The following is a 26,051-nucleotide window of genomic DNA, read 5'->3' on the forward strand; positions in this document are numbered from 1 at the left end:
GCTACAGAGATCCAGGCAGCTCCCAGGGTGCTCTTTCCCGCCCTTCCCTCCCTTTCTCCACAATGATCCGGGTCACTGTGATCATTTCCTCTTGGACCTCTGCCCAGAAGCAGCAGTTGACTCAGCCCCAGACCTTTTAAAAGTGAAGACTGTCCTCGTGTGCTGGTCCACTTCCCCTGTCAAGGTCACCCCAGGCACCCCAATAGATCTGGGTGTTGTGGCTGAATGTCTCAGAACCCTCCGAGTAGAGGGGGAGGCATAGGGGCTTTCATCCCTCTCTTTCCTGCCTCTTAATTAGCATGACCCTGAAGATAACAGGTTAGGTTATCTTTCTGGGAAAGCCTTTATTGAGAATGAAAGGCTTAACCCTGGCCCTCTCCGGACTTTTCTCAGAAAAATGCTGACCAAGTTCCTCTTGTTAGGAAGGAAGACATTAGAATGTCATAGATTTTGCTGTGGAAGGGCCCTTGAGAGTGTCAGGTTCCAGGGCTGTAACTCACAATTTGTATGCCTGTGGAAACTGCAGGGTGGGGGGAGTGGGCAGGCTGGGGAGCCCACCTGATGTCTGAGGGGAGGGGGGGGAAGGCACTGCGTCTGGCAGCTTCCTGTTGTAATGATTCTGGCTAACCAGGGGCTGAGGTCTGTATTCCTACTGCCAGCGCCCTCTAAATTGGGGGGTCCCTGGGGCAGAGCCTTGATCACCCCACCCTAGGCAGAGCTTGGTCACCTTCTGAGCGGGAGGGAAGCCAACCTAGAAAGGTGTTGTGACAATACCCAGAGTTGGCAGAGGTAGCAGGCAGTGAGAGCCAGGATGTCCTCCGACTGCAGAGTCCAGTGGTCCTTTCAGGACACAGCCACAGGTGTCCTAGCTGGTGAAATCATTTACACTAAGGTGGGAATGACATAAAACTGTTACCCTTTTCAGATTTACATCTCTGTTAGTTGTAATATAGTAAGCTGCTCATCTCAGTGGGAATGAGTTTTGTCTTTGGGAGTGAACCTGGTTAACATTCTGTTGAGAATAGGTCAGAGGAATGATTTTCTTTTTTTTCTTTTTGGTGAGGCAATCAGGGTTAAATGACTTGCCCAGAGTCACACAGCTAGTACTTGTCAAGTATCTGGGGTCAAATTTGAACTCAGGTCCTCCTGACTTCAAGGCCAGAACTCTATCCACTGCCCCTGGAATTAATTTCTAATGGCTGAATTTCAAGCTTGAGGCGCGACTATGATGAGAGGGGGTTAGGGGGAGGCTAGAAAAGAAAGAAAAGAACATCAGTAAACATTTTAAAAATTGACGGAAGAAAGCAGAAGTTGGAAAAGGAACACAAAAAGAAGGCCTCAGGACTGCAGGATGGACTTCAGATCAAGACAAGCTGGGTTTCAGATTATGCCTCTGACTTCCTGACTGTGGGCTAACCCTAACCCTGCTCTCCCCACCCCACAGGATTATTCTAAGGAAATCACTCCTTTGACCTTCCAGGGTGATATCCCTGGGACTCGTTATGTCCTTACTGAAAGTTTTGGCTTTTAGTGCCAGCCCAGATTTGAATGTAGTGACTTAAGAACCCAGGTCTCTGGCAGTGGCCTGCACTGGGCACGGCCTGCTCTGTCTGGCTTCAGGCCCAGGGGCTAGCACTCAGCCATCCCTCCCAGTGCCAGCAGGTCAGTGGGGCCTGGCAGGCTTGTCTCTGGGCCCAGGGACCGGGAGATGCCAACCGAGTTCTCGTCAGCAGAGAAAGCACCATTGTCCTCAAATGTGTGGGTGGCTTCTAGTGAGCTCTGGTCACCCAAGGCAGCAGCAGGCCTCAGGAAAACAAAACTCCCAGGGGCTGGTGGCAGGGAAAGGGGCTGGAAGCAGTAATGTTTGGCCCTCCCCTCTAGGCCAATGTAACCCCATGGTGAGAAGAGTTTATACTTTAATGAACTCAGAGCTGATCCGGGGAGCCAGGCAGGCAGGCACATTCTTCCCATCTGAGGCCAGAATTCTGAGTCTGTGGGTCTGATGTGGTCCAAGGGGAAATAGTGTAGGTCATTGATTCTGTGGTGGTAGCTAGACACTTCCTCCCTTTCACTTCCACATCCTCACCTGTGGATGCTGTCCAAGTAGCTGCCTTAGAGGCTGGCAAGGAGAGGAGTGTACAGCCCCCTCCTCCATAGAGACAAGGATGCCAAGGATGAGGGAGCTTAATTAAGTAGCTTGTCATGGGTCACTCAACTAGTCTGAAGCAGGATTCGAACTCAGGTTGTCCTGACATCGAAGCCAGTGTTGAAGCTCTCCATCCCTTCACCTAGTAGCATAAAATCATGCATGTGGAGCTGGAAAGGACCTCAGCCAGAGGCCATCTAATCAATCCATCGTCATTTTGCACATGAGGCAGGTAACATAAGAAAGAGCCAGACTGGAATGCAGGTATTCTGGATCCCCCTTCCCACTGTGCCAGGCGCCTCCCTTCCTCTGGTCTTAGCTTTAGTCCGTTGGAGTGCCTGGTGTACACACCTCATGTCTGGAAGCATCTCTGTTATTTTGGAGCTAGGCTCCAGTGGGCTGCCTTGTACCCAGTGGTCTCCCAGCTTGGGTTATGCCCCAGATCCCTCTCCTGCTCGCTGCTTTTTTGTGTGTGTGTGTGTGTGTGTGTGTGTGTGTGTGTGTGTGTGTGTGTGTGTGTTGCCCATGAGGGCGTGGGGCCAGGTGGTGACCTCTCTCCCTCTGCTTCTCTCAGGGCACTCCAGCCGATGTCCTCTACAAAGGAACCATCACCAGGATCATCGGAGAAGACAGCCCCAGCCGAGTGGACAAAAGCAGAGAAGACGGCTTGCCCAAAGGACACGTCATCTACGAAGGGAAGAAGGGCCATGTCCTTTCCTACGATGGTGAGCTGGAGGGCTTGGGGCCATGAGCAGCGTCAGGCTGTCGGCAGAGACGGTTTAGAAGAGGCCGGGAGCTTGGCCTCCCTTCCGAGGTTTCTTCACAGAGTAGACACAGGCTGTTTGGAAGTTGGCAGAGAATGGGAAGTGGGGGCAGGGGCGGGAATCGACACGCATGCATTCTTGCACAGTTCTCTGTCCTTTGCTCAAGAACATAGAACTAGAATATGGAAAACTGGGCTCGCCCATGAAAGTATCATAAGGAGAGAAAGGCAGGCCGGCCGGGCTTGGAAGGGAAAATAGCAACCAGGAGCACAGACAAGTCTGCAGTTAGGGTGGAGATGATGTTTTTCTCTCCAGTTTAGGGAAGTGTATCCTGTGTAGGCTCTGAGGATCCTTATCCCAGTTCCCCCTCTCTCTGACAAGTTAGGTCCCCAGAGCTTGGCTGTGTCTCCCCTCTCAGGATTCTAGGGATGACCTTGAGGAGTGAGAGGTAATTCTCTAATGCCTAGGCTTGAGCCCCCACCGGCGTGCTCCTCCCCAGGATGATCAGCTGAGAATCCATTTAGTCAGCCAGCCTTACGCAGCTGCTGCATGTGCAGTAAGAACAAAACATTGCCCAAGATGTCTGTGGGCTAATCTTTCACAAAGACACTGTCCGGGGGAGAGTGGGCACAAGCTTACAGAGCACGTGTGGCAAGCCGCTAGCTCCCAGCTCCCAGCCGCTAGAAGTCCTTTTCTCCCAATCATGGAACCTCCCAGCCATCCTTCACAGTGCCAGCAGGTCACTGGGGCCTGGCAGGCTTCTCTGTGGGCCCAGGGGTCAGGAGATGCCAACCGAGTTCTTGTCAGCAGAGAATGAACCTTTGTCCCCAAATGTGTGGGTGGCTTCCAGTGATCTCTGGTTACCCAAGGCGGCAGCAGGCCTCAGGAAAACAAAACTCCCAGGGGCCGGTGGGGGGCGGGATCTTTGAAGTCACATCTGCCCTTTTCTCCCAATATAGACATTGCCCCCCTGTCCTGCTCTCCTGGGGCAGGGGCGGTGGGCCAGTGGGGGAGAATGCTAGGCAGCTGCTTGATAAATGCTGATTGACGTGTTGATGCTGCATCCTGGTCTGAAGGTCTTTTAGCACTTAATCCAAGACCTGTGACTATCTGATGAGTCAAGACATGGTCTTGTCTAGTTAAGGGGCGAGGCTGATGGGTGTTGACCCCACCTTCACACACTAGAAGGGGAAAGTTGGGCATGTTTTGGTTTGTTTATGTTTTTTCCTCCAAAGAATGATTCTAGCCCTTCCTGTCTCTGAAGAGGGACTCGTGGCCAGTCTTTCTTACTTCCCAGCTGCTAGGTCACTGAATAGGGGTTTGGTTGATTTGTTTTTCCATGCCTGGCTTTTTAAAAACTTGATGCTCTTTTTTTGTATCACCTTCATTTTATCCTTTCCTCCTCCACTACGCAGAGCCCTCTCGTCTTACTCACATTTAAAAGAAGGAAAAACGGAACACTTCTCCTAGTCTGACAGTACATACACTGTTCCTTAGCCGTTGTCCCCAACCTCTGCAAAGACAGTGATGCACGTTCTCGTCTCCTCTAGGCCAGGCTGAACCTATAGAATTCAGCTCAGTTTGGTGGGTTGTTTTTTGTTGTTAGTGTTTCCAGGCCTTCTTCCTTTCCTTACGTGTCTCCTGTAATTGGACAGATTTCCAGTAAAGCTCAATGCTCAGGGCAGGCTTCCCTGGGCCCTGTAGTACCCACACCTCCTGTCCTGGGTCTGTGTCTGAGAGACAGCTTTGAGACTTTTTCCCCAGGCAAGGGCTTGCTCTCCTCCGGAGCTCCAGGGCACAAGAATTGGAGGCTTTGAAAGTCTGCAGCCTGGGCGTCTGGTGGCCCATCGCCAAGCCAGAGGCCAGATTCTCTGACCTGTGGGAGTCTTGGGTCGCGAATGAGAACATTTCCTCTCTCTTTCCTGCATTAGTCAGAATGGGAGAATCTGGGCATGTAGGCAAAGGCTAAACCAGAGCCGTTCCTATGAAGAGAAGAGGGCGTCGCCAATTAGTGACCAATGGGTGGGAGGCTGGAGGCGGGGGCAGGGGCCTTCACCCAAATCTGCCACTGATTTATCTGGATCCAGGCCAGTCCAAGAAGCCTTTCTTAAGCACCAGCTGTGTGCCGGGCATTGTGCTAGGAACACAGATACAAAATGAGAAAAAACAAAAAACCTCAGGGAGTTTACATCCTGCTGGGAGTAGGGGAAATCAATATTTTTATTATCATTATCATCATTATTATTATTATTAATGCTAACAATAATACTTGGAAGTCGTATAGTACTTTAAGGGTTATAAAGTGCTTTCCAGAAATTATCTTATATGTCCCTTCCAGTAACCCCATCCTATTGTTGGCTCCATTTTACAAACTTGAAGTTAAGTGACTTACCCAGGGTCACACGATCAGTGTCTGAGCAGGATGCAGACCCGAGTCTTCCTTGCCCACACGTCCAGTACTCCGACCCCTGGGCCAATACCAAGTCTCCTGAGAGAGGGAGGCCTGTGATGGAGAGAATCCATCTGCCCAATGAGAAACCCTGGGGGTGAGCGGCTTGCCCGGACCCCTGTCTGCCAGTAGTTTGCCTGAAGTCCGTATTGTCCATGTGCTCTCCGGGAGGTTATGGTTGGGATCTGTGACCTGCGATATTAAAACTAACTCTTCAGTATCTACGTTGCTGCCCCCGCACTGCGCCCCTTGGGGTTGCACCTCTGTAGGAACCACAGCTTCTGCCCTTGGACCCGGGGACCCTAGGCCAAGCCCAGGAAGGAATGGGTTAGAGGGCCCTGTTGGGAGCTTCAGCCACAGGGAATGTTCTTGAGGGAGCCTGGGCCTTGGCAAGAAGAGGCTTCATGGGCCCCGCCTGGCGAGCGGGCACACGTACACAGAAAATGAATTTTCTAGTCCCCTCTGGCACAGGCCCCAGGGAGGGAGGTGTTGTCTTGAGGCCTGTGCTCCTTTGCCAGACTCCCCTGCCCCCTTCCATGGCCTTTCCCAGGCTTTGCCCCACTCTGACACTCTCCTCTCCAGGAACAGGAGCTCATGAGGGGACATTCCTGACACGCCTCGGGCTGTTGCTGATGGGGTGCAGGAATGGTCCCCTCAGGACAGCTAGGTGGTGCGGTGGCTAGAGCACCGGCCTTGGAGCCAGGAGGATCTGAGTTCAAATCTGGCCTCAGACACTTGACACTTAACTAGCTGTGTGACCCTGGGCAAGTCACTTAACTCCATTGTCTAGCAAAAAGCAAACAAACAAGAATGGTACCCTCTCCAGGCATCCCCCATTGGTTAAGGCAGTCCGGCTCTTCCAGGGCTAGGTGGGGGCTGAGCCAAGAACATGACTCCCCCGACCCTGCTTGACCATCAGGCCGTCCTGCCAAAGGATTAGAGGGTCGATTAGAGAGCTGTGGGATTCATGAGGTTGCAGCATCGTGTCTCTGGACCTGGAAGGAACCTTAGCAGCCTGGCCGTTAGGCTCAGCCTCTTCATTTTACAGATGAGGAAACTGAGGCCCAGAGGTCTCGAGGTAGCGAGTGGCAGTTCAGCACTGTTGGGGCAGGGTCTCTGCTGTTTCTGTCCACTTGTGGTCAGTCTTTCCTGCTCCAGCAGCTTGACCAGTGGGCAGCTGGCCCCAGGGCCCTTCTGCCTGAGCTGCTCATTTATTTCCCCCATCCTTGGACTCAGCTCCCCTGTGTTCTCATGCCCTCGCGGTGTCTTGAACACATGCATGTATACGTGGTCCTGTTTACGCACACGTACCCAAACATACTGACCTAGTTAGGCTAAGAAGGAAATTTTCTCCATCTCCCATTCATGGAAATCGCCCAAAATAAATGACTCCGAAAGACAGGGCGGGGAGGTGGGGGGAACACGCCCGGAAAAACCCAGTAGTAGACGCCTGGTGTCTGTAACCCAGTGGACCGGTCAGGATCTAGAGCCCAGCCACAGACAGTGGGTGGATTTGGGGGAGCATGTCTAGTCACCCTGGGGAGTGGAGACCTTCGTACAAACAAGGCACTTTGGCACCTAAGCTGAGCAGCGGTGCCCAAGCTGGAGGGTCAGGAGGCCATCGGTGTGCCAAGCTCACCCCCTAGCCATAAGAGGTTGGCCTACCGGGCAGATGGGGCCAGTGAGCCCCAGGGTGGGGAGAGCTCTGAGATCCCTGGCTGCCACCCACGGCTGGCTCTCACCAGGCCAGCGGATGTGTGTTTGGTTTCCAGGTGTGATGTCTGTGTCTCCGTGCTCCAAGGAGGATGGGAGAACCGGCTCGGGCGCAACCCATGAGACATCAGCCTCCAAGCGCACCTACGACATGATGGAGGGGCGCATCGGCCGGGGGCTGTCAAGTCGTGACCTCTCCACCAGCATTGAAGGTGGGTGGGCGCTTCCCCAGCAGCCGGGCAGCGGTGCCGAGCGCAGGCCTTTCTTTCCTCCCATTCCCACCGCTCCCTGTGTCGTTCTGTGAGCGCCCCTGAGCTCACCCCTGCGGAGATGCTGGGGCGGCAGGGGCACAGCCCTTGTCCCCGGGGACCAGACGGTGATGACAATCCTAATCCCTCTCAGTGTTGTTAGTCTAAGAGCTAAGGTTCCCAAAGTGCTTTAGGGTTGGAAAGCGTTTCAGACAGGTTTCTTTTAGTCCTTAAAAAAATAACCTCCTGAGATAGGTGCAGTTATCATCTACAGAGGGACATTAAGGCAGACAGAAGCTAAGCGACCTGCCCAGGGATGCAGAGCTGGTCAGTGTCTGAGGTCGGGTTTGAACGTGGCATTCCTGACTTTGGAGTCTAGCACCCTCCTTGTGCTCCTGCCACCGGTGTAAGGTCATAGGGTCAGTATAGCACTGGAGGTCAGAGATGAGGAAACTGAGGCACAGAGAGATGACGTGACTCCCGGGGTCCCGCAGCCAGTTATGTGAGGCAGATTAGAAGCTAGCTGGCCTGCTCCCGGCCCAGGGCCCTGTCCCCCACATCACCTTCGGCTGAGTCACAAGCTGCCCACTTTGACCCAGGGGGCAGGGGCTACTCTGGCACCAGTCACTGGAAGATAGTAGGTGATTAATACATGCTTACTGTTTTAGTGATTGATCCAGTGAGGATTCCTTGCCTCGTGGTCAGTCACTCAATCAAAAGCATTTGTTACATGGCTCTAGGCACAAGACAAAGGCTCTGCTCTCTGGGAGCTTCTCTTCTAGTAGCTTAGGGCAGAGGAGTCAGATTCGACACTGCAAAAACCAGATTCAGATGTAACTGGGAGATATTAACAAAATAAACACAGATACAGTGCAGCGAAGATAATGCTCCTTTGTGTTTTTCTAAATCAGGCCTGCAGTGGGACACCATTGACCAAGGGTTCTTCACTTTTCCATGTCATGAGCCCCTGTGGCAGGAGGTCTGGGGACCCCTCCTCAGCATTCTGCTTTTAAAGATCCAAAAAAAAAAAAAAGGCAGAGAATGACTAAGGAAACTGGGTAGAATGAAATGCAAATGTATTTTTCCCATCCAAGTTCCCCTGAAATCTGTGGACCCGGGTTAAGAATCCCTGTACCAGTCTTCAACATTTTACCAAATACTGTCCTTACAGCAGTCCTGTAAGTTAGGCATTATTAAACCCACTTTCCATATGGAGAAACTGAGGCAAGAAATAGTTAAATGAGGGCCAGAGGTGAGTCCTAGCCCATGGTTCCTTTGACAACGCTGATGCTTATAGGAATAACATTGATGATGATGGTGGTGGTAGTGGGGAGGGTGGTGATGGTGGTAGTGATGCTGGTGCTGATGGTGAGGGTGATGATTGTCGTGATGGTGGTGGTGGTGGCGATGGTGAGGGTGATGGTAATGGTGGTGGTGGTGATGGTGAGGGTGATGATTGTAGTGATGGTGGTGGTGATGGTAATGGTTGTGGTGATAACAGTAACAGCAAAGCAATGGGGCATAGAGGGTAGAGAGCTGACCTCAAGGTCAGGGAACTTGAGTTCAGATCCTGAATCTAACACACACACACTACCAGTGTGATTCTAGAGAAGTCACTTAACCTGGAAGTGTGCTCAATACGCAACTGAATCATCATCATTATTATTATTATCATTATTGTTATTATTATTACAGTAATAGTAGCAACATTTATATAACATTGTAAGGTTTGCAAAACACTTCACAAATATTAGCCTATATGATCCTCGTAACAACCCTAGGAGGTGTTTTTTATTATCCTTATTTTATAGTTGAGGAAACTGAGGCAGACAGAAGCTAGGTGACTTGCCCAGGGTCACACAGCTACCAAGTGTCTGATGCTGGATTTGAACTCAGGTCGTCCAGATGCCAGGTCTGCACTCTGTCCACTGCTCTGACTTTAAGAGGCAGACAGGTGGAGGGCTTTTCCTCACCTGGGAGTTGTCTTTTCCCATTGAAATCACAGATCTAGTTTTTAAAAAGTAATAGCATAGTAATGCCCAGAGCCCTAGCTCACATTTATGTAGCTCTTTGAGGCATCAGACGTCTTGCTCACAACACCTGGGTGAGGTTAGTAGGCCTGTGTGTGTGTTTTGGTTGGCACCTGTAATTTCATTGGTATAAGCAACTGCCAGTGAGGAAATGCCCTCTGCCAGGTGTAGATCACCAGTTGCTGTGCAATTTATAGTCTTGGAGAGAGAAAGGTTAAAGGTCTGAAAAGTTAAGCAGCTTGTGAATGATTCCACACCTGGTCAGTGATGAAGGCCAGAATTGAACCCAGGTCTCCTGCCTCTAAATCCTGTGCTCCACTCACTCTGTTATTCTGCTTTTTCCAGGGAGCCAGAAGCCACACTTCCTTCTGGTATCAGGTACCCATCTAACTGCACTTCTGCCACCTCCCTAGGTCTCATGGGCCGAGCGATCCCGCCCGACAGACACAGCCCCCACCACCTGAAGGAGCAGCACCACAGCCGGGGCTCGATCACACAAGGTGACATTGCCTGGGTAGCGGTCTGTGTGGGAGACGTGGGGCAGGGAGGCGGGGGCGGGGAATGACCAGGAGACCCTGCAGCCGCCTTGCGGCTCTCTTCCCTTTTCCCAGGGGCAGGCCCCGGGCTGGTGCCACTCTCTTTCCCCTTGTGCCTCTGAATGGAGGTGCTGGTTAGCCCTCTTCAGTGTCACAGCGCTTGCTGTCTGCCCTGAGCTTTCCATTCTGTAGGGGTCCATGTCATGGGAGCACAGGGCTGGCTAAAGCTGAAATGAGCTCTGAGGACATCTAGTGCAAAAGTCCTAGAGAGAGGAAATGACTGAACCATAGGGTCATAGAGGCAAGGCCGGAAGGAAACCCAGAGGCCGTCTGGTCCATGTTTGCCCCCCATGCACATGTGCGCACACAGACACACACACACACACACACTTCCCTTTTGCAGAAGGGGTGGAGTTGACTGTCCCAGGGTCACTCAGTTACTATATGTCAGTAAACTCAGGCCTTCCTGCCTCCAAGGCCGCTGCCTCCCTGTGAAGTGTGTAGGGAAGCACGGCAGGGCACCGGTATTCCCCAGTGATAGATGAGAAAACAGGGAGCCCAACAGAATGAGGCGATTCACTCAAGTGGCTGAGCCAGCGCTCACACCCTGGCTTTCCTGCAGTACCTGCGGCCCGTGAGGAGGGGGAAGAAGGCCCCGACGGGCCTTAGAGTCTCTGGATAGGGCCGACAAGTGGACGCAAACACACGCGCCAGGCCAAACGTGGTCACACGCAACCACGCCTCCCTACACTTGTCGACACAGACACTCACTAACACACATAGATACTCATACATACCAGTATGTCAGTACAAATACACTCACATACGTATGTAACCATACACACCAACACATACTGACCTGTGCGGACTCACACCCCCCAACCCAGACACACACGAGCATGCGTGAACACACACCTTCATAAGCCCCTGGTGAAAGTGTGCAACATCCCTGTTGTTCTTTTTGAGCAGCCTTGGGGTCAGGCAGTGTGGTGCAGTAGAGAGGATCCTGGGCTTGAATCCGAGGCTCAGTTCTGCTTCTCGCTGGCTAGGTCCTCGAAGGTTGCTCCCAGCTTCTACGAACTCTGGGATTTGGTGAATTTCCCCATCTGGGAGACCGAGTCACAGAGACAGACCTAGCACGTGTGCCAGGGACTCACAAAGTCAGGGGACAGAGACAGGACTCAGGCCCGGGTCTTCCTTGGCCCGCCAGCCTCACAGAAAGGGAGGCGTAGGGTGTGTCTTTGAGCCCGGCGGACGGGCTCTGAAAGGGGCCTCGAGAAGGGCGCTGTCCTCTGGGGTGGGTTGTCGGTGTGGGAGGAGAGCCCCAGTTCAGCGTGGTGCCCACCCGGCTCCCAACAGGTATACCTCGGTCCTACGTGGAGGCCCAGGAGGACTACCTGCGCCGGGAAGCCAAGCACATGAAGAGAGAGAGCACCCCGCCTCGTGACCTGCCCGACCCGTACAAAGTGAGGCCGCTGGAGGGGCTGGCCCCGATGAAGATCAAGGGACACGAGGGCCTGGTGGCCACCGTGAAGGAGGCAGGCCGCTCCATCCACGAGATCCCGCGGGAGGAGCTCCACCACACGCCTGACCTCCCTGGCCCGCCGCGGCCTCTTAAAGAAGGCTCCATCACACAGGTAGGAGAGGGGCTCGGAGCCCCAGCGGTGTGTCCTCTGTGAGATGGGGGGTGGCGGTAGAGGGAGGGGCTTGGTAAACCTTACTGGTAGGGGCATTTGTGAGTGTTTGCTCGTTGTTGGGGTCTGAGAGGAGTCTGCCTCCAGTCACTCACCCCCTACCCTACCCTGGTGCAGAGGTTTAAACCTCATTTGCTCACCTGTAAGAGGTGGTGTAGATGCGGAGTCAGGAGGGCTGGGGCTTACTGCCTACTTTAGATACTCAGCGTCCATGTGATGCTGAACAACTCGGTTAACCATTCAAGGCTTCATCCATAAAATGGGCGCAGTGCTGGCTGCCTGCACCTTCCAAGGCATGGTGTGAGGCCAGATGGCCTACCATCTTTTAAGCCTGTAAAACTCGTAGGGCCCTGCGGACATGAGTCTTGTTTGTGAAGCACCTGCTGGACGCTAGGAGGCCTCCCCAGGGCCCAGCGGGATGCTCCCCCTCCCTGACTGGGCACTTGGAAGCCACCCCAGGGCCCAGCGGGATGCTCCCGGCCCCGTCAGGAGCCCTTTCTGGGCTCTGCTGGGCTTCTCTTGTCTCGCTCCCCCAGCGCGGGAGCTCCCGCAGGCAGGGATGGTGTAGGTGCTTGGGGATTGACTGATTGACAGCCAGTAGTGTATCCTGTCGCAGGGGGAGAGCTGGCGGCTAGGGGCCCACACGCAGGAGGGGTTCCGCTTGCTCTGCTCAGCTCCAGAGGGCAGAGCTGGGAGCAGGAGGTGCGAGTTCAAAGGGGCAGGCTAGGGTTCCGTTCCCTCCCAGTTGGAGCTGGTCAGGAGGAGACTAGGCCGGCTTCCCTGGGGACCAGGCAGGGGCTCTGCAGGCCACACAGGGCCTTGTTGGTCTGAGTGCCAGAGGGGTGATGCCTGGCCCTGTCTTCCTGGGACTAGATTATCCCTGAAGCCTTCTCCAGCACTGGGAGACCTCTGATTCTTTAATCTGTCTGGGCTTTCAACATCACAGTTTCTATTTTTCTTATCATCAATAGTATTAGTAACTGGGGCAGCTAGGTGGTGCAGTGGATAAGCACCAGCCTTGGAGTCAGGAGGACCTGAGTTCAAATTCTGCCTCAGACACTTGACACTTACTAGCTGTGTGACCCTGAGCAAGTCACTTAACCCTGATTGCCTCAGCAAAGAAATAAAAATTAAAAAATATTATTACTAACTTCATTAATAATAGCATTATTACTAATAGTGAGCATTTTAGGGTTTGCAAAGCACTTTGGACACATGATCTCATTTGGTCCTCACAATAACTTTCCGATATAGTTGCTCATATCCACATTTTACAAATGGGGAAACGGAAGCTGAGACAGGCAACGTGATTTGCACAGGGTCACCCAGCCAGTGTGTGGCTGAGACAGGATTCAAACTCGGGTCCTCCTGCCTCCGAAGTTCATTGCCTGGGGCAGGGCAGCCCCTAGCTGCCTCGGCCCTGGTCAGGTCCCAGGTGTCAGGCGTGGGTCAGGCTTGAGCCAGTCCGGAGGGCAGGGGCGATCTTGTCCCCTGCCTTTCTTGTACGCAGTGCGCTTAGTAGCTGTTAATAAGGCTGTGGCGTTGGACACTCAGTGTAGGGAGCTGCCTCAGGGGAAGGGAATAAGCATTTATGGAGTGCTTACTACCTGCCAAGCACTGTGCTGGTGTTTTACATGTATCACCTCATTTTATCTTCACAACAGCCCTGAGAGGTAGTGAGGAAACTGAGGGAAACGGGTTAAGTGACTCGCCCAGGGTCACATAGCTAGTAAGTATCTGATGCTGGATTTGAACTCGGGTCTTTCTAACTCCAGGCCCAGTGTTCTGTGCACTGCACTCACCAGCTGGCTCTACTCCGTGCACTTTACAGATGAGGCCACTGAGGCCCAGCTCTCCCTGCATCTCACAGCCTTTGATGTGTATGTCTTCCTCAGAATGTAAGCTCTTTGAGGCTGGGGATTCTTTTTGTTTCTCCTTTGTCTCTCCAGTGCCTGGCACACAGTAGGCACCTAACAGGTGGTAGTGATTGATTGGCCCCGGTCCGCTGACTCCAAAGTGGGCGGTGTTTGTTCTGCTCTCTACCCCTCTGTGTGTCTGGTGTCAATGGAATTTTGAGAGTAGAGGTACTCGGGTGCCGGCGACGCGGGCAGACCGCGGTCTGAGGCTGCCCTCTCACCGCCCCCCGCCCCCCTCCCTGCCCAGGGAACGCCTCTGAAATACGACGGCGGCGGCTCCAAAAAGCACGACGTCCGCTCCATCATCGGCAGCCCCGGCAGGACGTTCCACCCCGTGCACCCGCTCGACGTGATGCAGGATCCCCGCGCCATGGACCGCTGCTATGAGGAGACCCTCAAGAGCCGGCCCAGCTCTGTCTCCGGCTCCGGGGGCTCCATCACCCGGGGGGCGCCCGTGATCGTGCCTGAGCTGGGGAAGCCCCGCCAGAGCCCCCTGACTTATGAGGACCACGCCACAGCCTTCGCCCATCTGCCCCGGGGGTCTCCCGTGTCCACCCGGGAGTCCACACCCCGGCAGCAAGAGGGTGAGTGTGTCTGCCTGGGGAGGCTGGGGCAGCCGGGGGTGGTGGGGATCTTGGTCTGATGGGGGAGGAGGCTCACTCTAAGCTGCCCATTGAGGCCCTGGTGGCAGAGTTATCCCAGGCTAACCCTGGAGGTGCCAGCGCCTGCCTCCCCCAGCTAGACTGGAGGTTCCTAGAGGACCAGGCTGCTGCATTCTGTCCCCAGCACCTGGTATGCAGTTGGCACTTAATAAGTGCTGCTTGAGGATTCAAGCATCCCCAGGAGTGGGGCTGATCCTCTCTCTCCTCACTCTCCAGGAAGTCTTTCATCCAGCAAGGGATCCCAAGAGAGGAAGATCACGGCAACGCCTCGGGAGCTTGCCAGCTCCAAGTCGCCACATACCACGGTGCCGGACCACCACCCGCACCCCATGTCTCCCTATGAGCACTTACTCAGAGGCGTGAGCGGCGTGGACTTGTACAGGGGACACATTCCGCTGGCTTTTGACCCGACTTCCATCCCCCGGGGGATCCCCCTGGATGCAGGTAAGGCCCTCCGCCCGTTCCCTCCCCATTGGAGGCAGCCTGGTAGAGGAGAAAGAACCTTGGCCCTGCAGCCAGAGACCTGGGTTCCTATCCCGTATCTGACACTTCAGTCCCTGAGTCTCCTTGGGCAAGTCACTCCCTTTTTGTGGCCCTCAGTTTCCTCATCTATAAAATGAGAGAGTTGGATAGATGTCCCCCGACTTCCCCGCTAGCTCTCACATCCTGTGATTCTCCAGTCACCTGCCCAGGGGGCACTCGTGAGCGCCTTTCCTCACACCAAGCCGAAGCTGCCCCACTGAGGAGAGCATATTCCAGAGGAGGTCAAGCCTGGAGAGCTCAGGGCTTGTCTTCCCCAGCTAGGCTGATGGCTCCTCGAGGGTGGGGACATTTTCATCTTTGGACACCTCGCTCAGTGCTTGGCACACGAGAGGCCTTTGGTGAACGGTTATCATCGTCATCGTTATCGTTATTATTCTTGGCAGGGTGGAGTGGGATGACTCTGCATTTACCTTCCAAACCACATTCCAATCTCTTAGCTCAGTTGACCTTGGCGGGGGGGGGGGTGGGAAAGGCAGTCATTATCCCCTGCGTGATTGGTGAGAAAGTTGGGGAGCGCTCTGGCCCGCGGTCGCATCAAAAGTCAGCAGCAGGCCATTGGCTTTGGGCTGGATTATGAGGGAAACAGTCTTCTCTTTAGAGAAGACGAGTAACAGGGTGATCATGGAGTAGGACAGTGAATTCCAAAGCAATTATTAATCCCTTTCTGTGTACCAAGCAAGCAGTGGGGATACAGACGCTCAAAGCTAGAAGACATCACAGGCACCATCAGTCTGATTGCCTTCTTGTGCGGAGGAGGAAACTGAAGTCCCTTGGGGTGCAGCGGCAGATGCCAGTAGCCTCCAGAGCCATCTCTGGCCTCCTCCAGCTGGCAGCCTGAGCTTTTGACTGAGGTGGACTCAGATGCCTGGCTCACCAGCTGTGCCCACTTTGTGGGGTGGGAGCATGGGTTCAGACTAGGCAGGAGCCCTTCAGACAGTGGGAATGGATAGCAAGGCCCCTTTCCAGTCCTAGAAGTCTTTGCCTGGAGTGATCTGTGGGAAGGTAGTGTTAGGATCACAGGTTTATAGCTAGAAGGGACCTTGAAGGCCAGCCAGCCCAATCCACCCACTTTACGGATGAAGAAACTGAGTCTCAGAGGGTGCCTTAGAGGATCATGGACTTGGAGCTCAGAGGAACCTCAGAGGCCGTCTGTCCCCACACCCTCATTTTACAGCTCAGCACCTGAGGCCCAGGGCGGTCATTATGTACCGTGGATGCTCGTGATTCCAAATCCAGGGTGCCTTCCACTCGACGGTGGCCAGGGTCCGTTTCTCCATGGCAGAGCTGAATTGGGAGCCCCACTCAGCCCTCGTGGGAATTGCCCTTGACTATTAAAGAGTTTGAATTCCCAGAGCCATGTTTCGAGTTGATCTTCCCAGCTGGGCCCAGAGACCCGGGGCTGCCCTGGCTGTCCCCTCAGGACAGACACATTGGCAGGCAGAGAGCAGCCTACATCTGGTGCACGCCTGCTGGCAGCCCCTCCGGGAGCCCGGCCAACCCAGCGCCAGATTGAGCCTGTCCCCGAACCAAGTGTTGAAGACAAGGAAGCCGGAGGGGGGCCGGGCTCCAGGACCGCCATTTGCCCAGCTCCCTTCTTAGACATTTGAGAACCTAGTCCCCAGGGTCTAGAGCCAGCAGCAAACCAAATACTCACCTCTTGGGTTTTTTTCTTGTTTGTTTGTTTTTTTCCCTTCTTCTCCTCCTCCCAGCTACCGCCGCTTACTACTTGCCCCGGCACCTGGCCCCAAATCCCACCTACCCACACCTGTATCCACCGTACCTCATTCGTGGCTACCCAGACACCACAGCCATGGAGAACAGACAGACCATTATCAATGACTACATCACATCCCAGCAGATGCATCACAACGCCGCCGCGGCCACCGCCATGGCCCAGCGAGCTGACATCATCCGCAGGGAGTCCTCCCTGGCGCTCAACTATGCCGCTGGACCCCGGGGTAGGCAGGGCTGGGAGCCCCTCAGGGAGGCCAAGGGGCCACGGGAGAGAACGAGAAGCTTTATTTGGTGCACAAGACTGGCTTGGGTGAGACAGAGAGGCTGTGTTTGAGGGGGCGAGCGGAGTCCATGCCTGGGGGCATCCAGGGCCCTGCATATGACAGCAGTCAGTCCCTCCACAAGCATTTATTCAGCACTTACTGTATTCTAAGCAGTATGCTTGGTGTTATAGGCGCCATGACAGAAAGAGATGGGCCCTGCCCTCAGAGGGCTTATAATCTACCCAGGGTGACAATGTGTACATCAGTTAGACTGTACAAAATATATTAAAAATATAATCAGGGCAGCTAGGCGGATGGAACACCAGCCCTGGATTCAGGAGGACCTGAGTTCAAATCCGGCCTCCGACACATAACACTTACTAGCTGTGTGACCCTGGGCAAGTCACTTAACCCCATTGCCTAACCAAAAAAAAAGAATATACTTATATATATACACACACATGTATGTATGTATTTATAAATGTATATATGTGTATGTGTATATGTGTGTGTGTGTGTGTATATACATATACATATATATGTATATATATGTATATATAAAATCAATCAGCATGCATCTATGAAGTGCCTACTGTATGCCAAGCCTTGAGGATCCAAATACAGAGACCCCCCAAGGACCTTATATTCTGTTGGAAAGAGAGAGCAGGGCTATACATGCACTCATGCTTAGACACGTACATATGTGTATATATTTGTCTGTCGAAGTCCAGGCGTGGGACACAGTCAGTGCAAAGGCGGGAGATGGGCAAGTGTGAGACGGGCCATGAGGACGAGAAGGAAGGCTAGTCTGGCTGCACCGGAGAATGCCGGAAGGGCCACATTTTATGTGCAGGAGCTTAGGGCGGGTGGGAAGGGCCTCAGAAGCTAATTTGTCGTTGGGGCAATAGGGAGCACAGGGCTTTCTGCGGGCCTTGCACGTCCTCACGTGCACGCACGTGTGCTTTGGCAAAATCACCCATCTTTTACATTTGGCAGGGGAGCATGGCTCGTGCATGTGTACGTGCATATACACACGCATGTCCACATACGTGTACAGGCATACTGCACATCCCTGGTAGAGACCCTGTGAGGAGATGACATTTGAGTAGGGAGGCAATAGGACTCAGAGAAAAGAACTCTGGCGGTAGAGGGTTCGTGTCTTGTCTCTGCCGCTCGTGGCCAGCATGACCCTGGGCAAGTCACTTCCTCCTCCTGGCCTGCCATGTAACGAGAGGGCCCGGACCGAGGCTGACATCTCTTCTGGCCCTTGGTGCTCTTGAAGACCAGGGAATGAGGTCCTTTGTAAGGATTACCGCCTGGATGTGGATGAAGGCACGTCTCTGCCTTTTCACACGGCCATGACCAGCTGTGATCTGGTGGGATGTTTCCTCCACCACCTCCTGCCTCCCATCCCTGTCTCTTAGATCTTTGGCCAGGACGTGTAAGAACCCTAGTGTCCGGCCTTGGCCCCCTGGCCCCACTCTCGGGGAGCCTCCCAGTTTGGCCTGCCTGGCCCAAGGAGGGGCCGCGCTTTTAGTGTAGATGGCATCGTTGTCAGCAGCCTGAGGCCCCCCGGCCCATCCGTCAGTGAGGAAGCGGCATCAGGCGTGTGCTGGGGGCCAGGCCCAAGGCTGCGTACAAGCTGGAGATGCAGAGACAGAAATAGGCCAGTCCCTGTCCTCAGAGGGTTTACGTCCTGCCGAGATAGACGTGTGCGTGCACGTGCTTGTGCCTTTCTCTAACTGTGTCCAAAGCAAATACAGAAGCAGGAGGCTGTTGGAGGGGGCTGTCACATAGAGCTCTGGATTTTTCATGAACACGTTTCTCTCCCTGGGATCTCACCTTTGAGAGCTTGCCTTGTACGGCACCTGGCACGTCGTGAATATAGAATGAAGAGTGATGATTGTTTGTTGATTGGCTAATTGGTTTAGGATTCTGTTGGAATCTGTGCTGCCTTCTTTGTGGCCTTAGATGGGTCACTTCCTCCTTCTAGGCCTCAATTTCCCTTTGTGTGAAATGAAGGGGCTGACCTAGAGATAGCAGGTGAAAGGTGTAGGGGCCAAGAGAGGATAATGGAAGGAGTCCTGGGGCTCCTTTTTGTGGATGGACGGGCGTGAGGAGGGGTACTGGGGGCACACAGGCGTGCAGTCTGGGGTGTGCGCGCCCGGTGCACCTGCCGGTGTGTCCCAGGAGGAACCCGCCCCTTTCCCTTCCCTGCTCAGGGAGCCCTCTCTCCGGTCTTGGCCGGGCCTTTCTGGGGTGGTTGCCCCTTGACCTTCCTCCTCCATGTCTTCCCTCTGTAGGCATCATCGACCTGTCCCAAGTGCCCCACCTGCCAGTGCTGGTGCCCCCCACGCCGGGCACCTCGGCCACCTCCATCGACCGGATCACATACATCCCCAGTGCCCCCCAGCCCTTCAGCAGCAGGCCCAGCCCCTCCCCACTCTCCCCAGGTAAGGACCCCTGCCTCCTGCCTGGTGGCTGGTGAGGCCAGAGAGGTGGCTTTCTGGAGGCTGTGCAGACGGGGGTGAGAGAGAGAGGCCGCTGTAGACCCTTCCAGGACAACAGCTGGAGTGGAGGCTGGGGGAGGGAGACATGGAAGACTGAGGGTTAGACTAAGGAAGGAGGGAGAGGGAGAGAGATGGGGAGAAAGGAGGGACGGACAGAACGCTGGACTCTGCCTAGCTGTAAGGTCATCACGGGGCGGGAGTGTGAGGGAGCAGAAGACCCCAGGCCAAACGCAAAGGATGCTTGGGTTCTCTCTTTGCTGTGGGTCCTTGGAAAGTTCCTCCCCCTCTCCGTTCCCTAACCCTGCAAGGCCTGGGTGTTCCATCCAAAGCCTGCCCTGGAGCTGAGACATTGGCACGAAAGACGTAGCTGATTCGAGCCCTTTTAAACCTCAGGAGGCCCCACCCACATTACTAAACCGACGGGGACATCTTCCTCTGAGAGGGAGCGAGACCGGGAGCGAGATCGAGATCGAGAGCGTGACCGGGAGAAGTCTGTTCTGGCACCCACCCCGACTGTGGAGCACGCACCCATTTGGAGGCCAGGTAAGGGCAGGGAGAGGTCAGAGGGTGCCACAGTCAGGGTCAGTTCTTGCACGCAGGCACGGGAGCATGGAGCCCCCCTCCCACACTCACTGCCTGGCCCCCGTGCTCCAGCTTGGGGGGCCTGCAGCCCCTGTGTTTGCAGGGTGTTGTGGTGGTGATGCAAGGTAGCCCAGGGAGGTGGGGAGAGCTTTGGGCTCGGAGTTAGGAGGCCAGAGATTCGGATCTCTGGGTCAGGGTCCAGGCCAGCACAGCTGCTAATGCCTGTACTTGGGGGCAGGCAGACCTGAGTTCCAATCCCCTCCCTGGGGGCATGACATGTCAGCCTCAGTTTACTCATCTGTAAAAGGTATGGCCTACCTCCCAGGGCCATGATTAGAAGGGATGATAGAATGTCCTCTGTATAAACACGGATTGTGCTTTGTTAGGCTCGTCACCTGCCACCTTCCAGCCTCATTTTCTCTGTTTGTAAAATGGGTATAACAGTCACGCCTCCCTGGCAGACTTGTTGTAAGGGTCGATGGAGGTGGCACGATGGATAGAAAGCGCTTTGTTACAAACCACGTTAGTCAGGCCAACCTTTTTGAGCCTCAGTCTCCCCATCTAAAATGGGGAGAACGTTCCAAAGCTTGCTTCCCTCATGGTGGTGTTCAGAGGATAAGGTGAAGAGTGATTGGCAGGGAAGTTGTTTGAACCGGGTTAGAGCCCCCTCCCCATGTGAAGAAGCTCTCTGACTCTGGAGCCTCTTCCTGGGCCCCTGGCGGTCTGCCACCCTCTCCACTCCCATCGGGTGGTCTTTGAAGACCCAGGACTTCCCCCCCCCCCCGCCCTGCCCCGCTCCCTACCTCCCCCTCCTCCTGACCCCTCGGGCTCATCCTCAGGTACGGAGCAGAGCAGCGGAGGCAGCGGTGGGGGTGGTGGCGGCAGTCGGCCGGCCTCTCATTCTCACAGCCACCAGCATTCACCCATCTCCCCCCGGACCCAGGAGAATGTCCAGCAGAGACCCAGCGTGCTCCACAACACAGGCGTGAAGGGCATCATCGCCTCGGTGGAGAGCCTCACCCCCTCTGTTCTACGGTATGGGGCCGGGCCACCGTCCTGCTACCTGTGTGGCCGCACGCAACTCACCTAGCCTCAGTTTCCCCAGCTGTGAAATGGTTGGACCTCTGAGGCCCCTTGTGGCTCCATGTCCTCTGGGCCTCAGTTTCCCCAGCTGTAAAATGAGGATTGGCCTGCATGGCCTCTGAGGTCCCTTTCAGCTCTCAAGTTAGGATCCTGACAAAGAGTTCTGGGGGGGGGGAGCTGCCTCCACGTCCTGCCATCATTCATTCATTCATTCTTCACAGACACCTCTCTAAGCACTTAGCCAAACTCAGTTGTTATAAACCTATAGAGATAAGGCTGTGGCGCCCAAGGAAATAGTCTTGAAAGTAGAGATTCCAGCGGAGGGAAGGAGAGAAAATTTAGAACTCAAAATCTTACACAAGTGAATGTTGGAAACCACAAACAAATAAATAAAATTTAAAAAAGAAAAAAAGAAACTCGAGATTCCAAGAGGGAGAGTATCGCTGGTGTGGGGCCCTGCCTGAGCAAAGGCCTGGAGATGGGAACCTGGTAACTGCCCTTTCCTGAAGCTGCTCCTCCACGCCCTGCACCCTTGCTGGTGCTCCCATTACCTTGTGATTAACTTTATGTCCATCTTATGTGTGCTTTGATGTGTGCCTGTGGTTTCTTCCAGTAGAATGTAAGCTCCCTGAGGGCAGGCACAGATGCGTGTTGGTTGATTGATAACGTGCCCTGAGGTCAGGTGAGGGAGAAGTCACTTCCAGCTCTGGGGTTGACCAAGGAAGCCTGCAGGGGAGAGGTGGGCGTTTCGGTTGGGCCCAGAGGACAGTCTCGGTCCGACTTACAAGCCAGGGCATCTTCAGACTTGCTTTATTCATTCCCTCTTCAAAAAAAAAAATCCTAGAACTCACCCGAGAGGGAAGGTGTCTGAACAAAGCATGCACCTCAGTGGACTGCAGGGGAATTTTTCACAGGAGAAAGAGTAGTTTACATCACGCCCTCCTGGAGGGGTGAACCTGCAGTAGAGAACGTCCCAGACTTGGACTTGGCGGCTTCGTTCTCAGGGGTGCCCCTGTTTGGGTGACCCAAGCTCCTGCGCGGCTGGCATCGGTGTCTCTGCCGTCAGCCAGATAGAAGGAAGTCGGCTCTAAGCCATGCGTCAGGGCGCTGTAGGCCGGGGCCAGGTTTTCCTCAGCAGGTGGTGGGTCAGTGCGGCCTGGCCCGAGGGATGCCCCCTCCCACTGTCCTTTGTTAAGGTGCCTTGTCCTGGAGAGACAGAGCTGAGCAGGATGGGCGGTGGCCTGATGTCCATGGGGCCACGGCCTGCTTTCTTGGAGGCCGCTCCCGGGCTCATTTGAACAGCCATGAAATGGACCCACTGGGCCTCCAACAGGGGGTCGATTCCTCGTTGTTGGTGGGACAGAACAGGGCTCTGCCAATGCCAGCTGTTTGCACACCCCCCTCCCCAGTTTTAACAACTTGTTAATTTTGTAAACATCCATAAACATGTTTAAGGTAATGAAATACAAAAATGTGTAGGAGACAAAAACAAAGGTCACTGGAAACCCACAGTTTACCAGACAACATGGAATTCAGACCCCTGCTGCGGGAGGGTGTTTAGGACACACACTTTGATATCTTGGGTTCGTTTGATTAAACCCCCATAGTCAAGTTTTTATTTATGAAAAGGTCTATTTGAAGGCTGTACCTTCAAGTTTGGGATAGCCATATATTTCAAATTAATCATGCCTTTAGTACCAGGAAAATTGCATTTTTAAAAAATATTTCTTTTCAGTCCCGAATTCTCTCTCTCTGTAAAATATTTAAATTCCATTTCTTACCAGTCCACCTTGCCTGTGTCACGTAGCCTCTGCTTGCTATGGTTTCATCATCTATAAAATGGGTACAGGCCTTCCTCCCAGGATGGTGTGAGGATCAGATGGGATGGTATTTGATAGATTCTAGTTGTATTCCTCTGCTGTGTTTTTTCTGTTTCATCTCAGGTTATTGTGGTTCCCTGCGTGGTCTCTTCTTCCCATGAAAAGGCCCCAGGCTTACAGACCCCCCTCCTGTTTCTTCTGCCCTGGGCCCCCAGCTCCCCGAGGCTCTAAGCTCCGACGCAGATCTGCATTCCTTCTGAGCCCAGGCTGCTGCCATCCCCAGCGCCCCAAAGGACGCTCTTGTGCCTTGGGGGCCCTCACAGTGCTGATGGCTCCTGTCTTTCCCTCCAGGTCCTCCTCGGCCACCTCACCGGTACGCTCCACGGGCTTCCCACCTGCCCCACACTGCCCCCTGGGCACCATGGACGGGGGCTACCCCACCATCATCGACCCCACCGTCCTCCAGAAGGAGGCCTCCCGGCCCCCGCGGTCGGAGCGCCCCCGCCTGGAAAGCAGCCCCTTCGTGGCCAAGCACCCCAGCCGCGGGGGCCTGGAGCCACCGCCGTCCCCCAGTAAAGCCGCCGAGCCGAGGTCCCTGGCATCCTCCGGCCCGATCTCGGGCTCCAGCTCGGGCCGAGGGCAGGGGAAGAGCCACGCGGCCCACCCTGCGCTGGAGTCTCAGCCCCCGCACCCGGCCCCGGCCAACGAGCAGCACAGAGACAAGGCTCAGAACAAGAACTTCCCCATGCAGGACCTGGACCTTCGAGCTCTGGGTAAGACCCAGCAGCTTTTACACTCAGAGCAATGAGCCTCAGCAAAGCACCTGCTGTGGGCCAGATCCACAGGAGGGGAAAACACAGCGCTGCCCTTGAGGGCCTCCCATGTTAACAGGGACACAACAGGCAGAGAACTGCAAGCTGGGATGCCTTGAGACTCTTTTGAGACAGAGGCTTGGCTGGGGGGCTTGGGAGCATGGGGGCACCGTGCTGTACGATGCAGAGGAGCCGGGTCTGGGGTTCAAGGAAGGTCTCCCCATGACCCTCCTGGCATAGCCCAGTGTTAAGGAAGTGGGATGGTTTGGGTGAACATGGCAGTGGGGGAAAGGGGGGGCGGTCCCTGGATCTGCCCTCAGAGGTGTTGGGATGTCACACTGTCCATTGAAGGTGGGTCCCCCCAGTGCAGATACCAGTACCAGTTACTCTGATTTATGAGGAGGGGGCAGTGATGGGACCGGTGTGCTGATCCCTGCCACGGGGTCTAAGGAACACTGGGCCAGCCTCATAGCTCAGCTGCCCCTCTGACTCATGTTGGTGGCGTGACCCTGGGCAGGTCACTTAGCCCATTAGACACTTCGTGCAGAGGCGGAGGTCTGCTTTGGGAAAGGGCGTTTCTCCACTGGGAGCCATTACTTAGCAGAGTCCCTGGCAGATTATGCCTGGTGACTGGTCTCAATCTCAGGTCCAGTTTAAACATGAAACAACGAAAACCGAAGTCCCAAACTAACCGGGAGACAAGTGTGGGATCTGTGGCAGGGGGCAAAGCCTTTGGACTGGGCAGACCCACTTCTGCCCTCCTGTTCTACCCCACAGCAGAACCCAGCACCCCCAGGGCCAGAACCCCGTGTGACGGCCCACGTTCCTTCTCCCTCCCCACAGGTTCCTTGAAGTTGTCTGAGACCTCCCATGGCCGGCAGCCCCCGGAGAGTCAACAGTCGCCCGGGCAGCCGATGTCTTCTTCTGTGGTCAAGGGTCACCAGCGGGTGGTCACTCTAGCCCAACACATCAGCGTAAGGAGCTGCTGTGGGCCTTCTTCCTCTTGACCCTCTAGCCTAGCCCGGCCCTCTGGGTCTGACCCTTTCCCGCTCCTCGGGAGGTGGGATGGCGGGTGCTGGGAGGGGCCCTGGGACACAGTGCCGGCCCCACGGCTCTCGGGACGTGGCGCCGACCTACGGCTCTCGGGCCCACATGCATTCACGAGTTCAGCGGCCTTTGGCGTGCGACATCCCCTCATCGGACCTAGATCGCCTCATCCATCACTGAGGGCGCTGGACCAAGGGACCTTCTTGGCCCTTTCCAGCATGCTGTGATTTCCTGTCCCTGGGACTTGGTTTCTTCATCTAAAAATGAAAGGTTTAAACCAGAGTCCACTAGGTGGCGCAGTGCCACAGTGTGGGGCCTGGAGCCAGGGAGACCCGAGTTTGACAGTCTATAGCTGTGACCTGAAGCAAGTCATCTGAGGCACCTCAGTTTTCTCATCTGTACAATGGGGATACAGTAATGCCTTCCCTGTGGGCTCGTCGTGAGGATCGGATGAGAGAATATGTATATAAAGCGTTCTGCAGATCTTAAAGCCTCGTATAAATGTTGGTTGCTGCGGTCCCTAATCTGTCCTAAATCTGCGATCTCGTGGATTGTCCCCAGATCCTGAGCAGAGCTCCCGCTGTGCAGCGGAGGCTCAGTCAGGGACCGCAGCAGATGCAGACGGAGAGGCAAGCTAGGGCCGCCAGAGAGGTCACCGGCCGGCAGGACAGGCGGGGACACTGGGTCCAGTGGGGTGACTCTGGGGGAGCAGGGAAGGTATGAGCGGAGGCCGCCCACATTCCCGGTCACGTGTTTCCGTTCCCTGCCCCCCCAGGAGGTGATCACCCAAGACTATACCCGCCATCACCCCCCAGCAGCTCAACTCTCACCTCCCGGCCCCTCTCTACTCCTTTCCTGGGGCCAGTTGCCCCGTGCTGGACTTACGCCGGACGCCCAGCGAGGTCTACCTCCCCCAGCCGGACCACGGTGCCGCCTCCCGCATCTCCCCCCAGAGCGAAGGAGGCAAGAGGTGAGCCGAGGGGGTGGGGGGTGGGGGTGGCCATCTCCCCGGGTGCTGCGTCGGAACGGCCAGGAGCTGGGGTCAGATCCTGCCTTTCATGCTTGCCTCCTTCCCCACTCTAGGCCTCAGTTTCCCCATCTGTAAAATGAGGGGGTTGGACTCAGTGGCCCCTGGGGTTCCTTCTGGTTTAGACTTTGTGAACCTGTGTGTCAGCTGGGGGTAGACTGGGACCCAGACCCCCTGGAAATTATTATTATTGGTTCAGTGGATGAGGCCTGCTGTCTCTGACCCCTCTTGACAGGAAGAGGTGGCAAACCTTGACAGAGGCATACGGGGCAGGACACATATAGAAGCTTGACACGCACGCTGTCATGCCTGCCCCCTCTGGAATGTAGGCTCCCTGAGGTCAGGGGGCTATTTGGCCTTGTGTCCAGGCTCCCTGTGCCTCCTACAGGGCCTGGTCCAGGGAGTAGCTCTGTTTAATGGAAAATCGTTGAAGTGAGTTTCTGTGCCCCTGCTCTCAGCATCCTGGGATGGG

The 26,051-nt window shown here is 54.9% G+C and overlaps 1 protein-coding gene across 1 annotated transcript in view; it reads left to right on the forward strand.

The window, feature by feature from the left end:
* The window catches only part of NCOR2 (nuclear receptor corepressor 2), a 361,555-nt gene that overhangs the window by 320,618 nt on the left and 14,886 nt on the right, over positions 1-26,051 (forward strand). Inside the window, 14 exon segments of the mRNA XM_078154258.1 lie at positions 2,721-2,871; positions 7,132-7,284; positions 9,764-9,850; positions 11,246-11,523; positions 13,744-14,080; positions 14,375-14,602; positions 16,411-16,659; positions 19,002-19,151; positions 19,602-19,751; positions 20,630-20,825; positions 23,045-23,466; positions 24,349-24,479; positions 25,328-25,360; positions 25,362-25,522. Coding sequence (XP_078010384.1) covers positions 2,721-2,871; positions 7,132-7,284; positions 9,764-9,850; positions 11,246-11,523; positions 13,744-14,080; positions 14,375-14,602; positions 16,411-16,659; positions 19,002-19,151; positions 19,602-19,751; positions 20,630-20,825; positions 23,045-23,466; positions 24,349-24,479; positions 25,328-25,360; positions 25,362-25,522 — 2,726 coding nt within the window.

Source organism: Phascolarctos cinereus, unplaced genomic scaffold (assembly GCF_003287225.1).
Source record: "Phascolarctos cinereus isolate Bilbo 61053 unplaced genomic scaffold, phaCin_HiC Scaffold_4;HRSCAF=312, whole genome shotgun sequence".
In the NCBI taxonomy this organism is placed as follows: Eukaryota; Metazoa; Chordata; class Mammalia; order Diprotodontia; family Phascolarctidae; genus Phascolarctos; species Phascolarctos cinereus.